This window comes from Pygocentrus nattereri, chromosome 21, assembly GCF_015220715.1.
Source record: "Pygocentrus nattereri isolate fPygNat1 chromosome 21, fPygNat1.pri, whole genome shotgun sequence".
Taxonomy (NCBI): Eukaryota; Metazoa; Chordata; class Actinopteri; order Characiformes; family Serrasalmidae; genus Pygocentrus; species Pygocentrus nattereri.
This window is the reverse complement of record NC_051231.1, coordinates 30,611,750-30,630,048: the sequence shown is the minus strand read 5'-3', so window position 1 is coordinate 30,630,048 and position 18,299 is coordinate 30,611,750. Positions and strand designations below refer to the sequence as shown.

Sequence of the window (18,299 nt, the reverse complement as noted above, 5' to 3'; positions counted from 1 at the left end):
GTTAGCCCTTTCAATTTGTAAGTAAGGAGTGCTGCTGACCACAAAACACAAAAACACCTACACTTAGACACATACATATCGCTGCTGTCAGAACAAAACCTTGGATCATTTCTCAGTTTTTGACATAATTTGAAAAGGCCTGTAGCCCTTTACATTTTGGGCAAATTTCATGACGTATGGACCAAAAGAAATGTCCCAAAATCACTTGGAAAACATTCTGGTTCCTTTGACTTACATTAAAAGTAAAGTATGTTTTTTCCTTCTCCTGTAAAGCCACCATTTTGGCCATATGAGATTTTGTTCAGATAGCAGCGATTTACACAAACTTCCAGGCACAATTAGTCTAATACAGCCCTTTTCTATTATTCATACTGAGACCACAGAACAGGTGTTTAACTAGTCATCTAACATTAAAATTAATACTTTTCCAACATGGCACCATAAAAGTCATGACCTTTATCTCACATTTCACCCTGAAAGCGTCTAACACCTACAAACAGCATTTAACTTCCTCTCTCAATAGACAATAAACTCACGCATGCACTTCTGCAAACACACAGACACCGTCATACAGCAAGAAATTAGACTCACACCCTCCTTCAAATACAGGATGTCTGCACAGTCTCTCTCACACACACACACACACACACACACACACACACACACATTAAGCATTACCAGCATTATTTCATTATTTTGTTTTACTATTAAAGTATAATTAGCAGGCACTCATTATAGTACAGTCAAACAATTAATTATGCACTTAATAATATAATTATTTACATTTGAGTTATATTCTGTGTCGACAGGTTTTTAATGTCTACAACTACAAAAATGGCAACAATGTGAAGGACATTTTTCTTTCTGCCAAACACAGTTTTACACACAACAGTTACTTTTTCATCCAATTCAAATCATCATAAAATATATCTTCTACTTGCAATACAAATGTGGTGTGGGTTGAAAGGTTACAACAGAAATTCTCCACTTTCAGTTAGTGAGAAATAATTAAGATCAAATTTTAGCATGTGATGTCACTGGTAATAACTTTGACTTCTAAGGACTGCACGACACCCACAAGCCATGTATGTTCACACACAATGTATGCACAAACTTAAAACTCGGATATTTGTTGCAAATTCACACTTTGCATCACCTTAAATGGCAGACCACGTCATCAGACAACTCCACCAATTTCTTAAGATTTCAGCAGAGCTCAAATGTTGAGATGTAAACAAAGTCATTCAAAGTGGTTTGATATAAAAATAGTTCATTATAGAGAAACTTGACCTTTACAGTGGGGTGTGACGTAAACATAGTCATTTTATTTACCTATCTAAAAAACAGTGAAAGTACACACACATGTATGTTTTTCCATGTAATGCTGAATACAGGAAATTTTTTAAAAATCTGAAAAAAATGTTATGGTTTGGTGATTTTTTTTGCCTACAACATCCTGCACTCAATTAGGCCAAAATACTATCTCAAAACTACCATGAAATAACATCTACAACATCAATAGAGCTTTTAGAAGCATTAAACTCTTCAGACGTCTGGTTCCTAACACCACCACTGTGAACAATTCTGACTCGGAAAGCTTCTCTAGCATCAAACCACATCAAACAACTCTGAATGACTCTGAGATCAGTGGACTTTCCGTTTCCTCTAAGTGCAAGCATTTGTTAAAGCTCAAGAAACACTTAAGCTATTACTTATGATATAGTTTGGTACAACCACTCAGAATCATCAAAGAAAGATACTTAGGGTTGAGAAGAAAAACTAAGGCTAGTGAATTTAGTGAGTGACCAAGTACAAAATCCAAACATTACGCAACTGTATTACATAACAAAAAATACCAGTTATCAACAGTTGTTTACATTGCCATTTCTCCCTGATAAAAACATTAAGATTAAGGACTGCCAAAACACAGAGGTCAGCCAGTCATATTCACAAACACACACGTCTATGCTATCAGCAAACTGAACGTGACGATGTTCAGCAATCTGAGAAGTAATAAAACCCTGTACAAATAAGTGTATTTGGTTGAAGATATGGCAGGTGACTGCTTCAGTGCTGATAAGATATGATGAGGTGCTGAACCGAGAGGTAAATATAACCCATTTTTTCCTCCATGTACAGTCATATGCAAAAGTTTGATATCCTCCAGTGAAATGACAGGTTTTTTTTTTTTCTGAGAGAAAATAAGTTAGCACAACCTCTACAGGGAACAAACAAGGCATTTTAGTCCACAATTTCTATTTATTTGTTTAAGATATGGGAAAAATAAAATACATAAAGTATTAAAAGTTCCATAACATTTACACAGTCACATTTCATATACTCAGTATGTTAAATTCAGCAAATAAACACTAATTGTGTATTAAAATGTATTCTCTGTAGAGGATGTGTTAACTTATTTTCACTTCGAAAACCAACAACACGTCTCTTGACCAGGGGTGCCCAAACTTTTGCTTACAACTGTATGAAAAACACGTGGCACACGCACATCCACCGCCAAGGAAATAAATAAATGATAATAGTAAGTCAACAGTAACACAATTTCTAAAAAAGTTGGGACGCTGTGCAGAATGTGAATAAATATAGGATGCAATGATATGCAAATCAAGTAAATCCTATGTTTAAAGGAAAATACTACAAAGGTAACAAATCACGTTGAAATTGAGATGTTATTGTTATTTGAAAAAAATTCGCCCATTTTGAATTTGATGGCAACAACACTTTCCAAAAAAATTGGGAAGGGTGCATGTTTACCACTGTGTTACATAACCTCTTCTTTTAACAACACTTAAGCATTTGGGAACTGAGGTACGCACCAGTTCGGGAACTCTTTTGGTGTATTTTTCATTTCATAATACACATAATGTTCTCAGTGGGAGAGGGATCTGGACTGCAAGCAGGTCAGTTTAGGACCCAGACTCTTAATACAGAGCCATGCTGTTGGAATACATGCAGAATGTGTTTTACATTGTCTTGCTGAAATGAGCAAGGCCTCCCTGAAAAAGACGTCATCTGCATGGGAGCACGTGTTGCCAAAACATGTATCTAATAATCAGCATTAATAATGCCTTCACAAATGTGCATGTCATCCATGACATGTGCACTAATGCTTCCCTATACCATCATGAATACTGGCTTTTGAACTGTGCACTGATAACAAGCCGAGTGGTCTATAGCTCGGAAGACAGTGTCCATGATTTCCGGAAAAAACAAATATCAAATTTTGATTCTTCGGACCACAGGACACCTTTTCACTTCGCTTGAGTTCAGAGAAGGTGGCAGCGTTTCTAGATCCTGTTCATATATGACTTCTTCTTTGCATTTTAGAGTTTTAACTCGCATTTGTGGATGCAGTGACAAAGTGTGTTCACAGACAGTGGTTTTCAGAAGGGTCTCTGAGCCTATGCAGTGATTTCCACTACAGAATCATGTTGTTGTTTTTTTTTGTCTGATTTTTTAATGCAGTGCTAGCTAAGGGCCCAAAGATCACAGTCAGCAAATACTGGTTTTTGGCCTCGTCCCTCACAGAGTTTTCTCTAGATTCTCTGAATCTTTTAATGATATTCTGTACCGTAGGGGATGAAAAGCAAAAGTTCTTTGCTATTTTATGTTAATAAATGTTATTCTTGAATTGTTGCCCTATTTGCTCATGTAATCTTTCACAGAGTGGTGAACTGCTAATCTTCATTTCTGAAAGATTTAGCCTCTCTAACATACATGCTCTTTTTATACTGAATCACATTACTGACCTGTTGCCAATTAACCACCAGGTGTTTCTTCAGCATTACAACACTTTAACAGCCTTTTGTTGCCCCTTTCCAACGTTTTTGGAATGTGTTGTTGGCATCAAAGTCAAAATGGGCACATATTTTTCAAAAAAACAAAAGAATTTCAATATTTCTTATGTTGTCTTTGTACTATTTTCAATTAAATATAAGGTTTAAATGTTTAGCAAATCATTGTATTTTGTTTTTTATTTATATTTTGCACAGTGTCCCAACTTTTTTTGGAAATGGGGCTGTAAAATAGTGTGTGTGTATATATATATATATATATATATATATATATATATATATATATATATATATATATATATATATATATATATACACATATATTAAAAACTATTATAAAATTATTTAATTGCCTGGCTGTGTGTATAAGTCTAGTGGTGCAATCCACTTGCACACGCACATACTCACTTTCACAGAAAACAATATTGTAAACCAAACCACAAACAAACACAGAAAATAGCAGTTTAACCAACACACATCGTATACACCCCACCAGACATGCACGCACACACACACACACACACACACACACACACACACACACACACACACACACACACCACAGCAGGAAGAGAGAGAATATTTGTGGACAAAATGAAAAAATTAATTTTAAAGAAAGAAAAGGAAAAAAAAAAAAAACCAAAACACAAGAACAAAACAGAAAGCTAGAAGTAGGCTAGCTACAGCACGTAAGCATGAAGCAGAAGCCAAAGGATGGAAAAAAAGACAGAAAGATCAACCTCAGCCACATCCAGCTCATCGTCAAAGGCAATCAGCTGCAAGAGAAGAATACAGGCTTAGGGTTAGTGGTGAAGGAGGCAGAACCGAACCCAAACGCTCAGATAAAGTGTGCACGACCATAGCCAAAAGGGGGGGGGGTTAGAAATGAGTATTTAGAAACTTTTGCCTTTTTAAAAAGCACTGGTCAGTACCAGTATGAAAATATAAAATTGACCTACAGCAAGCGTCAAACCCGAGTACTGAGTAGCCGCAGGATTGCAGAGTTCAGTTTTTCACCCACTCCAACACACTTCATTAAAGGCTTAATTGAAATAATGACTGAGTTGAAGTAGAACAAAGCACTGCAGTCCTACAGCCCTCCAGAAGCAGAGTTCTGACAGCATTGCTCTAGACCAAGGCTGTGGTTTGAGTGAGATTAGTGCAAAGAGTTTTTTTCTCAGCCAAAGGACACAGATTATTAGTGAACATGCTTGTGGCTTTAGGAACATGCATGGCCCTCTTAAATGCTAAATAAAATGGTAGTGTTTTTAATCTGCATAGCAGGGAATGGTAACCCACAAACCCACATCAAAGAACGTAACTGTTACAGAATCCAAAAGGTTGTCAAGAAGATAAGAGTGAGGGCAGAGTCCAGTTGTGTGTACGCATGTGTGAGTGTGCATATGTTTGTGCATGTCTGTATCTTATCAGTAAAATAGAGGCTGAAATATGGCACACGACTGGTAAACTGTCGTGCTTACATAAGCGCAGAGAGACGGAGTGATAAGGGCAACCATCTAGTGCTTGAGTGCTCTCAAACAAGGTCTGGACTCTGTGGCAAGGGTCGGTGTGTATGCGTTTTACCTTTTCACCATAGCCCCGGTCTTTCGTCATCATCTCTCGTAGAGTCTGCAGTACTTTAATGCATAGACGCTCCTCATTCTCCTCCAACAGCTGTTTAGTGTGCTTTATTAGCCTTAGAGAGAGAAAGGGAGAATGAAATGAGCCTCTTGAAATTAACAGGGAAGTTAATCGAACTCCACTGAACAGAACATCCAACAGATTGGACCAATAAAGTCGACTGGGCTCAGCTTCACACATGCACATCTATGCATGTGTTAGGCCTAACCCCATGCCTATAGGTATACTAATACTGTGCCATCTCAAATCCTATTTGGCATTAAAAGGCAACTGTTGCAAACCAATCTATAGGTGCACCATGTCTACAGAGGCCATTAAAAGATCAAATGAGTGGTCACTTCTATTTCTTGCATTTTCCTCATTGTATATTTATGTATAGGAGTTTCCATCTCAAAGCTCAAAACACCATGAAGAGATAATTATAGTGAACCACAAAACTCTATTTACTTGTTTATTTGGAAAAAAATTTGATGTAACATGCAAACATTATTAAATTTTCAAAACATACAGTGCACATATGGAAACATGAAAAACGTGTTGTCATGAAGAACACAATTACATATGTATACTCACAGCCTACAGCAGTTTTGCTCCACCTATTTATACTGAAGATAGTGTTTCAGTGTTTCAAATCACGGTTAAAAGCACATATTTACTCTAACTGCAATCGCTGCATTACTGAAGTTACTAAAATTGCTTAGCCTCTGTGGCTTCTGAAACGTCACAGCAATGCTTTGATGCACTGCACACAGCCAAGAGGTTAAGCTAATAATACAGTTCTCAATTGACCAGGACGTGCTCACTGAAATTAAACAGGTATTTTATAATATCTCAAAGTTCTCAAAAGCAACTGGCACAGAACTCAAGTTCGGCTTTATCCCTACAGCTGGAAAATGTCATTATTCTGACCTAATGAGTCACAATTTGAACTTGAGTCAGAGAAGAATTAAAAACTTGTTTTGTTCTACCTCGTAGCAATGGCTTTCATCCAAAAAGCACTTGAGCCAGTCAGTGGTTTGCATAGTTATAGTTCTCAGTAGATAACCCTCTAAATGGGCCAAATGCACAGGTGCAAAGTGTCCACAGACAGTCCGCAATAAGCAACTCTTTAACTAAATCGTTTTATTTTAGTGTGTTTATTCAGCCCTCAAAGTATTAGCTTTGAGTATGGAGCAAATAAACAATTCAGTATGTCCCACACATAGGTCATATTTGGTGGGTGTCCATATACCTGGGTGCACCACCAAAGTAAAACCAATATACACTATATTTCCAAAAGTATTCACTCACTCATCCAAATAATTAAATTCAGGTGTTCCAATCACTTCCATGGCCACAGGTGTATAAAAACAAGCCCCTAGGCCTGCAGACTGCTTCTATAAACATTAGTGAAAGAATGGGTCGCTCTCAGGAGCTCAGTGAATTCCAGCGTGGTACCATGATCGGATGCCTGTCCGATGTGCAACACGTCCAGTTGTGAAATTTCCGCACTACTAAATATTATCAATCACTACAGACCTCCAAACTTCATGTGGCCTTTAGATTAGCTCAAGAACAACGTAGAGAGCTTCATGGAATGGGTCTCCATGGCCGAGCAGCAGCAGCCAAGCCTTACATCAACATGCTCAATGCAAAGCATCAAGCAGTGGAGACGTGTTCTCTGGAGTGATGAATCACGCTTTTCCGTCTGGCAATCTGATGGACAAATCTGGGTTTGGCGGATGCCAGGAGAATGGTACCTACTTGTCTGACTGCATTGCGCCAAGTGTAAAGCGGTGGTTGGATGGATTATGGTGTGGGGTTGTTTTTCAGGAGTTGGGCTCGGCCCCTTCGTTCCAGTGAAAGGAACTCTTAATGCTTCGGCACCAAGAGATTTTGGACAATTTTATGCTCCCAACTTTGTGGGAACAGTTTGGGGACGGATCCTTCCTGTTACAACATGAGCGCACACCAGTGCACAAAGACATAGATGAGCAAGTTTGGTGTAGAAGAACTTGACTGGCCTACACAGAGTCCTGACCTCAACCCGATAGAACACCTTTGGGATGAATTAGAGCAGAGACTGCGAGCCAGACCTTCTCGCCCAACATCAGTGTTTGACCTCACAAATACGCTTCTGGAAGCACGGTCAAAAATTCCCATAAACACATTCCTAAACCTTGTGGAAAGCTTCCCAGAAGAGTTGAAGCTGTTATAGGTGTAAAGGGTGGGCCGACATCATATTAAACCCTATGGATTAAGAATGGGATGTCGCTCAATTTGATATATGTGTGAAGGCAGACGAGCAAATACTTTTGGCAATATAGTGTATAACTGACACACTTAATTGCTTATTTACTACTTACTAAATTACATTTAAACCATTTTTAAAAATGTTAATTCCTTTAGGAAAAATACATGCACTATGCACAACGTGAACATTGCTCGAGTTGGTGGGAGGGGGGAGGGAAAGGAAGAGTGAAAGAGAGAATTTACATAAACACATAACTTAAGCCCAAAGAAGACAATGACACAAATTACATCAGAAAACAAATGATATTTGTATGTAACTGACATACCTACATATTCTTGTAAACAAAAAACGTTTGCACATTTGTAACAGCCAAGTGCAATCATGGTCAGAAAAACAGTTATTATGAATTGTGTTATTCATTTTTGCTTTTAAGGCAGTGCCCCCCCCTTACAGTATATTTCATATCAAATAATAAAAATAACAATAATGCGTTTTATGTAAGGATGTCTTTCAAGAAACTCAAGGTCTCCTTACAATACAATATCAAATAAGATAAAGGTCATAACAACCACCGGTCTTATTGACCACAAAAGTAGACAAAAAGTAAACAATATAAGATCATATTTGTGGCACTGAACTGAAATGAGCTCCATCCTGAACAGATGTGCACAGTTGTGCTATGACAGTAACTGAACTGAATGACAGGCACAAGCATGCAGGTGTTTCTGTCTCACTTCTGAGTGCACGCGCCCACAAAGCACACAAGCACGTTTCAGTCCACACTGTAATCTCACTCCATTCAGTACAAACTAATCCCAAAGAGCACACCTCTCCAGCAGCAGCTCACACCTTAATCCCAACAGAACCCATATACATACACACGCACACTCAAATGTGCAGACATTCTTAATCCCTTCAGAAACCACTCCTACAGCCAAACAGAGCAGCGTCTGAAATGACGACATACAGGCGCACGCACAAACACATGTGTGCACACACACGCACACACACACACACAAAAACGCACACACACACAAAACACAAACTGAGGTACAGACAGTGTCAGGTACAACACTTATTCAGAAAAGGTTGGGGCGGTATGGTCAATTAAAAAAAATTACAGCACATTATTTGATGTGTAATTCATGGATTTACTTTTTTTTTTTTTTAAACTAAATACATACATTTTTTCAATTTAGTAAATTTCGATTCTCCAACATATTTATAAAATTGTTAGGACAAAAACATTTACCACTGTGCAATGTTGCTGCTCCCTTTTACAACACTTCAAAGACATTTAGGGACTGAAGACACAAAATGATGAAGTGTTTTGGGTGTAATTTTGTACCATTCTTCCTGCAAACAAATTTTAAGGCGTGTAAACGTACAGGGTCCTCATTGTTGCGTTTTAAAATGCACCACACATTCTCTGTTAAGGACAGATCATGGCTGCAGACAGGACAGTCCAGCACCTGCAACCCCTTCCCTTTGCAGCCATGCTTTGTGTGTAGAATGTGGTTTTGCATTGCCTACTGAAAGGGCCTGGGTGTCCCAGGAAAAGATGTCATCTTGAAGGCAGCATACATTTCCCCAAAATCTCTATGCACTATCCGCACTAATGGCTTCAACACAGAAGTCTAAGTTACCATTGCCAAGGGTACTGACACAACCCCATACCATTACAGACCATGGCCTTTTTGTTGCTGGAAATAGTCCCAGATGTTCCTTTTCATCTTTGGTCCAGAACACACGATGTCCATTTCTTCCAAAAGAAACATGACATACTGATTCCTATGACCACAATACATTTCCACAGTGTGATGGCCCATCCCAGATGTCTCCAAGCCCAGAGACGTCGATGGCACTTCTGGCCTTATGCACTAAAATTCCTCCAGATTCCTTGAATCTTTTAATTTTGTTATGCACCTCTGAGGGTGAAATATCCAAATAATGATCCAAATCTTGCTTTGAGGACCACTGCATTTAAACATTTCAATATTTTTCTCACAAATTTGTTGGCAAACTGGTGATCCGTGGCCCATATTTGCTCTTAAGGGACTAGGCCTTTATTGGATGCTGCTTTTGAACCATATCATGGTATCAATCACCTGTTCACATCATCTCTTTCCCATTAATGGCCCTAAATTACTCCATCCCAACTTATTTTGGAGCATGATGCAGGTCTGCATGGCAGGAATGGATGTATATTTACAAATATATGTGGTGTTCACAGTCTGCAATGAAAAAAAGGCAATGTAAATTTTAGAAATCAGTGTTTGCTTCTTTCTGCCCTGCGATGGACTGGCGACCTGCCCAGGGTGTATCCAGGGTGCATCCTGCCTTCCACCTGATGATAGCTGGGATAGGCTCCAGCACCCGCCACGACCCTGAGGGAGAGGCGGCTTAGAAAATGTGTGTGTGTGTGTGTGTGTGTGTGTGTGTGTGTTTGCTTCTTTTGTTTACATTTTCCATTCTGTTTCAACTTTTTCTGATTTGAGGTTGTAAATACAACACTTGTTCACAGATCCTCCATCACAGCAGTTATTATAATGGGAGTTTATAAGTTTGGCAACTCAGGCATTAAGTCCAGCACTGTTAATTTTGAGGTATAAACAAAGGAATTTTGTTTACAGGTAAATTACAAGGTTTTTTAAACAAAAAATATAAAATACTGTAAATAAAAAACACTGTTTAAAAGGAATATGATGTTAATTTCTGCATCTCATAGAATGTATGAATATTTGATTTATAGGTTTTATAAATTACATTTAATGTAATTTAAATAAATAATTTTACCACCTATAAAACTTGAAGTGTGATTACCACACATTAATAAATAAAGTTATATTTAAGATTTTATATATATGGCTGCTGTCGGAACAAAACCTTGTATCTCCATTTTTCAGTTTTTGACATAACTTGAAAATACCTATAGTCCTATATATTATGTGTAAATTCTATGATAAACAGACCAAAAGAAATTACCTAAGATTACTTGGAAAAAAGTCTGGTTCTATTGACTTATAAGTAGAGCATGTTTTTTTCCTTCTGCTGTAAAGTTACCATTTTGGAGATACAAGGTTTTGATCCGACGACAGCAACATACAGAAGTTGGATGGAAATTTTTCTTGAGAAAGCTCTGCCTCCTAATATAATAGCTGCTATAAATAAATGCATCTGTGAGTGAAGCATTGATAGCTCAACAGATCAGGGAACAAATAATTGAAAACATGGTCTTACTTGGAGATGAAGCCTCCGCTCTCACACTTCCTGCGTGCATCCGTGTTCTCAGGAAAGAGCAGTTCGGGTCTGTGCAGAACGTCCACAAGCACAGAGAGCTCTGCCTGCACAAGTGGCCGCAAGCGGTCCTCCAGTGCAGAGACAATGTCCTGATAGCCACATTAAAAAAAAAAAAAAAACACATGGTTGATTATTCCATGTCGTGCCCGCAAATACAACCATGCACACGGACCAGGGGTGTATCAATGAACAAAAATCATTAAAAAAAATAAATAAATAAAAAATAAGTGGTTAAAATACACGTTACATTAATACGTTATTTTTTCTTTTTTAAGTTAAAGCATTCAACACTATAAAACAGAATATTTGAAACAAAAGCTGATTTATTAAGGCCCGATCTAACATTCTAGTCAAAGGTTAATATGTCATCCCACAATAATAACAACAACAACAACAACAACAACAACAACAATTGTTGTTCTTTGGCAGCTCTGAAGTGGACGTGGGAGCAAACGAAGTGATGGAATGTATGCTGAAGCCTAATCTTTGTCAAATAAAATTACATAATGTAGTTTGATTAAAGCTGTGGCTGATATTAACTGTCATTTCATTTGGCCACAAAAGCGTAAATGATCTTGTAACAATGAATGCAAATGTTTTTAATGGTCCAAAGCTGTGGTATCTGTAGCTGCTTAGCCTAGCCTGACTCTGATACAGAGCTGATAGAGGATAGCGTTTCTCTCCCAAGCCATTTTGTCTGTCTGAAACCTGTCTCTGTGGTCCTAAGATGTCCTACGTATTTCTGTAACAATCTCATTTAAGTTAGACACAATAAGTGGGATGAATGAGGCCTAATGTTGTTTAACTGTGACTGGACACACACACACACACACACACACACACACACACACACACAACCATTCACAACATCACAGTTTAAACATGCATTCTCTCCTGAGACTTTACTGGAAAATGATTCAGCTGCATTCATATGGTGGCAAAGTCTTGGGGTTTGCTTCTAGAATTTTTCTTTTTTGCTCAGAGCCCAAACAACTACATCTAATATCCTCCTAAAGAGTCAGTTTTACACTTTCTCTAATCTCAGTTAAGATAAGGTTTTGGCACCTGAAACTCATAATAAATGGTCAGAAATCAGAGGTTTTCTATCCTGAACCAAACTTTTACAGATCACAAAGACAAAGTCATACCTAAAAGTTCAGACTATCACTCTAGATGCGTGGGTGTGTGTGGTAGAAATGTGGTTTACCACAACAACATGACATACAGACACACACACTTCAAAACTGACCTCTGCTCACTCTTCAACCCCAGAATGTGGGTTGGAGGAAAAGTTCGGCACTATATCACACGCACCACATCTTTTCTGTTTCCTTAACACTTACTCATCTGCGTTGGTCTTCCTATACATCTGCGGTGTCTTCCTGAGAAATTAACTGGTGTTCACTGGGACTATTTCTGTTAATGACATGTGTGTGAAGAAGCTTTTTTAAGTTTAAAGAACTTACAAAACGTAAAAGGTTCTATATCAGTCGAAAGGTTTTCCTAGAGCCATGTATACAAGCTAAGAACCATTAAGCAGCATCTTAGATTAAATCCAGGTTCGAATAAAGGGTTGACTAGCATAGGACAACTACAGACCTTGGGAACAGTTTCCTTTGGCATTCCTTTGAGTACAAATGATTTTAATACATTTCCAAAAACAGTAACTCTTCCCCAAAGCTTTGTCTGTATTTTTATTGCAATAAAGCTTGAGTTTAAGTTTTATTTATGACTACAATTGGCTATCAACGACCGAGCAAACTGTTCATAGGTAATGTCTGTTTGCACCCTAACGTTAATACATTAAATTTTTGTTCTATGTTAAATGTTTCTCCAGAACAGTACTGAAAATGATTTCATTAAGAAAAGAAATAGAGGAGATGAGGAGCAAGAATTGTTAGGGGAAGCATAAAAAAAGCATACCAACAGTTGATTCCGAGGCTTTCACAGCTTTTTTCAATACCAGTCTATTATTATTATAGTAATTCTATTGGCTAATCACAAAACAAACCAAAGATCTGAGGTCACTTGCATAAATCTTGTTCAGTCAATTTTGGCCTTAAGTATTCTTTCCAACTTGAAGTGAGCATCAGAAAATCTCTTCAGGGAAATAATTAAGAGCAATAACTGTTAATTGAATTTTAGACCCTATGTTTAGCACTTACAATTTTAAAAGTAGTAAAAATCAAATGTACATTCACAACTTTAAATTTAGGCCTTAAGTATTTAACTTCAGGTAAACACTTCAGATGTTTTATGAAAGTGGCTGTTGGACTTTTTCACCTCAAAGTGCGTTAGACTGACGAATGTTGGTAGTTAAAACTGTCACATTTTTCTTCCAATGTGGAGTGGCCTTGAGCCCCCTAGACCCAGATAATACACTGCAGAAAAAACTGCTACAGTAAACAGGCAGAAGAAACTACTAAAAGTGCTCAAAAGTCAGTAGATCATCCTGAAGCAGCAGACTTGGCCATGGTGACAATAATAATTCATGAGATAAAATAACTACAAGATAAAAATTATCTAGACAGTCTATCAGACTGACTCACTTTCCTTTATATCACTTGGCATGAGAGTTCCTGGTTCTTTTACCGCTTCTCAGACCCCCCGCATTCCTGGCAACCAGGAAGGGTGTGCATCAGCCAGAAAATTCCAGTTAAGTATATGAAACGAAGCTTGATCGGATTAGTTTCATACTCCTCTGCTCGGGTCAATCAGTTCATGAAATCACAAGTCAGATGCCATAGTCTTATACACGGACATCACACATGCACAGTTTATCAAAGATCGGCAGTTAGACCAATCCACTCTGTCTACTTGAAGACTAAAACTTTTGTCTTTAACGAAAACCTCTGTGAAAGCAGTCTTGCAGTGAACTACACAATTTTATTCCCATTTAGATCATTTTATACTCTCACTTTGTTGTTGTCGGAACAAAACCTCATATCTCCATTTCTGTCAATTTTCAGTGTTTGACGTAATTTGGCAAATGCATGTTGGCCTTTATATTCTGTATACATTTCATGAAAGATGGACCAAAATAAATGGCCAAAAATTACTTGATAACACGTCTGGTTCCATTGACTTACATTGAAAGTAATGTATGTTTTTTCCTTCTCCTGAAAAGTTACCATTTGAGATACGAGGTTTTGTTCCGACAACAGCGACTTTAACTTTGGAAACATAGAGCTGCTTCATCTACAGGCCACAGGACCATGAAAGTCAGGCCAGCTACAGCCAAACATTTCACAGTGACTCACCAAACACCTCTTAACGTTCAACCAGTGATTATACATTGTGTCGTATACGTTTTGTGGCTACAGATGTTTTATAGCGTTTTACGTAAAATTGACTTTAATCAAATTTTCAGGATGTTGCCACCCCCCACAGTGGACATTTGTAAATCCAACTTAAATAAACATATTCTCCCAGGCATTTGGGGCTTTGCAAGGTCCACACCATGCTGTCACCTGTTTCATTAATTTTTTCATCTATATTTTTGTCGTCCATTGCTTTTTATTGGGTTTTTTTCCCCTTATTTCCATTTATTTGGTTTCCATGTGTAAAACACTTTTCTCATCCTAGGGACCCCCACGCTAGTCACATTTTTGTGTTTTTTCTGCTCCAACACACCTGACCAACTGCACAAGCTTGTTCTTAAGTTATTCAGCTCACTCAGGTGTGCTGGATGAAGAATAGGATCCCCAGGACTAATTTTAGGCCACCATGTGCTATACACATAGAGGTTATTTCTGATCACAAGCTGTGCTTCAGCAGAATAAGCTCCAAACACACGTTCTGTTAGAGTATCTCCTCAGGGAATGCTTACCTGCAACCTCTCTATGATATTCCTGCAGTCTTTGGACGTGGTGAGTGTGGAGTCTCGTCTGGAAGCATTTCGTGCAGACATCCTCCAGTTCAGTATGGTCTTCTGAACCACATTGTTGGACTTCACAAACAGATTGTTGACCTGACTGTCCAGATCTACCGGGATGGCAATTGCCCGGCTTTTGGCTGCATGCAATACAAAGTGTTAAACATTTTCACAGTAAACGAGGTGAAAATGTTCATGCCACACTGAAGGCTTTCCTCTCAGTTTTGAAATGAAATGGTTTTACTGGTCAAGGCTGTATTCTTACCCACGTCAGAGAGGACTTTGATGCAGCTCTCCACTGTTGCTTTCTGGGTAGGCATGAGCCAGCTACAGTGGTACACCCGGAAAACACCCTGCAACAGCTGCACAAAGACTGGCTGACGGGTCTGCAGCGGAGGGAGAGATTAGAGACAAGATAGAGGGGAAAGAACAAGAAGGAAGGGAATATAGAAAAAAGAAAGAAAAAAGGGACATATAATGAGAAACAATTAACATAAAAAGGCACGGCAGGACACAGCAAAACAGGAAATTAACTGCACTGAAAGGAATACCTACTACACAACCCTACACACACACAAGTAAAGAGAGAATCAACATTAAAAAAAAAAAAAAAAAAAATCACACACTGCTACACATGAAGAGGGAATTAGATCTCTCACTGAAATGACTGCTAAACACAGACAGTATAGAATTTTATCTTGATTTGCAGTACATTTCACTTCATGTTTTAAAATATAGATACACATAATAATCATTGACCCACTGCAAATAATCCATTAATTTATAAGACATATTGCCCACAAACAGTTACACATTTTAAAACTAACTGAATATTAATTCCATACGGTCACTTAAAACAGAGCAACTGTTAGTAGAAATGTTGAAAAAAATCTACAGATCAAAACCATCACAATGGATGACTGTTTTAAAGTCTGTCTGACAAACATGAAGAGAGGGGAGGACAAAGAAACTAAATGGACTAAGCCCACATTTAGAACATGTGCTAAAGCCAATCTAGAAAAAGAAAACCAACACTTGGTCTAGTAGGCCTGAGGGGTTACGCCATGACAAACAAGTGGACAAAAGAGGGGGGAAAAAACCCACTTTGGTCCTTTAACCTGTTTCAGTTCCTACAGCTCAGCCCCCCCAGACAGGCTTACTAGAAATGTGACTAACCAAAGTATGTCACCACACCACCCTGTGCAACCACTGTGCAATTGCTACACAGAAATACCTCTGTTAGTTTGCCCAGAATGGAGGCCTGTCACAACAGAGAGAACAGATGAAAGCGTCACAATACCTCAGTTCTAAGAAATGACTGATCTTACGTAGGGTTGAAGGGGGCTGAAGAGGGTTTTGGGGTATCAGTGGTTTGTTTATTTATTTATTTATTTTTGTTATTATTTAGTTTCAGAGCACAGAAATAAACAGCACAAATGCAGCACTTATGTCAAAATGTCATAACGGGATGGTTCAGCTATCTAAATGAATTTAGACAATAATTTTTAAAGGGGAATTCCTGTCTTTTTCAAAATTTCTATACAACTAAACCGTGAAATGCTCCATTCTAGAGAAAAGTCCAAAGTGTTCAAAAGCTATTTTGCAGGCAGTTATTACACAAAAAAATTACAAATGCACTTCCTGACCTGAAAAGACACTGATTTGTGATATTTTTAAAATAAGCTTTTGACCTAAAACGCACTTTGTAAAGGCTGATCATGGCAGAGTGGTACTGTAAGGCAAAACAGGCCCGAAAGAAAATGCATTTTTCCAGATCTGCCACTATTTTACCATCAACTGTACTACATATAAAAACTCAAAACATGTGTAGGTTCACTGGTGGTTTTAGACAGGCTATATTTGTGATGTAGCTACAGGATCATGACCACTACTTCCGATCAGCACCACTGTGTAAAAAAAAAAAAGTAAGTTTCTCTACAATTCATCATTTCACATTGCACACTCAATGTCTTTGTACACATCTCTAAAACTGAGTAGTATAGAAATTGTGAAAAAGTGGATGGAATTCTCCTTGAAAAGAGTTGTGTGAAGGGTTTGATTTTTACATAAAAGTAAAAAAAAAAAAAACAGCTAAAAATTCTAATAAATGTCAGCATGCGGGAAATGAAACTCAGCAGCTAGCAGTCTCTCCCACACATACACAAAAAGGGACAGAGTACAATGAGGAGAGAGAAAGACAGGAAAAAAGGACAGTTTTGCATTAACTTCTTAGCCATGTCAGCATTTCTGGAAAAATCACTCCTCTTAGCAAACTAAGAGCTGTGAACGCTCACATTTCAGGTTATTTTGTCCTATGCATACATTTTCTCTCTTAGCTTTTAAATAAAATGAACCAAGTAAGTCTGTAATAAGTAACTATGTTTATGGACAAAGCAGCTAAACGGCCAAATCAGGAACAGGTCAAACGTTTCCTGAGGGAATCCTCAGGAGCAGAAAGCAGTTGGCAGCACATACAGATCAAGTCCAATTGCAATCCAATCCAAGTGAGCACACAAAAAGGTACACCATATTTCTACTGAAACAAGGGTCACAAATAGTGAAATTCACTGTGGGAGGCGCCAGTCAAGGCAGGGAAGGTTTTGCTAAGAGTAAAACAGACCAGAGGGAGATGATTTTTTTGGGACTTCCAAGGGAAAGTGACAAAGTTTTCCAAGAAAAGTCAAGCTAGTGACTGATCCAGAGAACAGTTCCACTGCTCCACTGTGCCCAGTGATGGGGGGCTTTATACCCTCTATCTGAAACTTGGCACTGGGCACGGTACATGTGCAGCTTCTCCAGAACATCCTATTCTATTGGTAATGTACAATGTCTGTCTATGGAGATTACACTGTGCATGTGCAAACGATCACCTGTCCACAAGAGGTGCACCTTACAGAAGCTCAATTCACTAATTAGAAGGGTTGTCTGGACACTATTGGACATATAGTGCAAGGCCTGTGTTACGCATGCTACATCTGTGTGGTGTGAGCAGAGAAGAACATCTTGCTATTCATTTCAGTTAAAGAGAAGAAAAAAATCACAAATAAGAAACCCCAATAAAAAAGGCCAAAAATGCAAGTCCTGCAATTCATGATCTTCACTAAGTGAAATGCTAGCTGAACATCAGTGCAGCACACCAGGCTACCAGACCTCAAACAACTGCCCTATCACACTTCAAGAAGCTGCCAAGGGTAAGCAAATACATCATGCCCTCTGATAAATTATATTTTTTTCAGCAAAGTAACTGACTGGACTATTTTTCCATTTGGGAAAAGGAGATCTGTAGAGCTGGTTTGCTGGACAGCTCCACAGCGCTACTGCGGTATGTGTGAATTGTCAACGCATGCGAGCTTTTGTAGGAATGCTGCCACATTACTCACGCCACACCGAGGCAGAATGTGTGACACGGACCTAATACCTACATAACATGACACTACCT

At 38.3% G+C, this 18,299-nt stretch overlaps 1 protein-coding gene across 22 annotated transcripts in view; it reads right to left on the bottom strand.

The window, feature by feature from the left end:
- itpr1b (inositol 1,4,5-trisphosphate receptor, type 1b) overlaps window positions 1-18,299 on the bottom strand; it is a 173,487-nt gene that overhangs the window by 88,424 nt on the left and 66,764 nt on the right. For 16 of the 22 annotated variants that reach the window (XM_017710893.2, XM_017710939.2, XM_017710902.2 and 13 more), the window contains 5 exons: window positions 15,126-15,246; window positions 14,816-15,000; window positions 10,927-11,075; window positions 5,397-5,508; window positions 4,553-4,588 (listed from right to left, as the gene is read on the bottom strand). In XM_017710893.2, the coding sequence (XP_017566382.1) occupies window positions 4,553-4,588; window positions 5,397-5,508; window positions 10,927-11,075; window positions 14,816-15,000; window positions 15,126-15,246 (603 nt within the window). The remainder of the gene's footprint in view (window positions 1-4,552; window positions 4,589-5,396; window positions 5,509-10,926; window positions 11,076-14,815; window positions 15,001-15,125; window positions 15,247-18,299) is intronic. The other 6 variants (XM_017710929.2, XM_017710973.2, XM_017711000.2 and 3 more) reach the window with 1 other exon arrangement.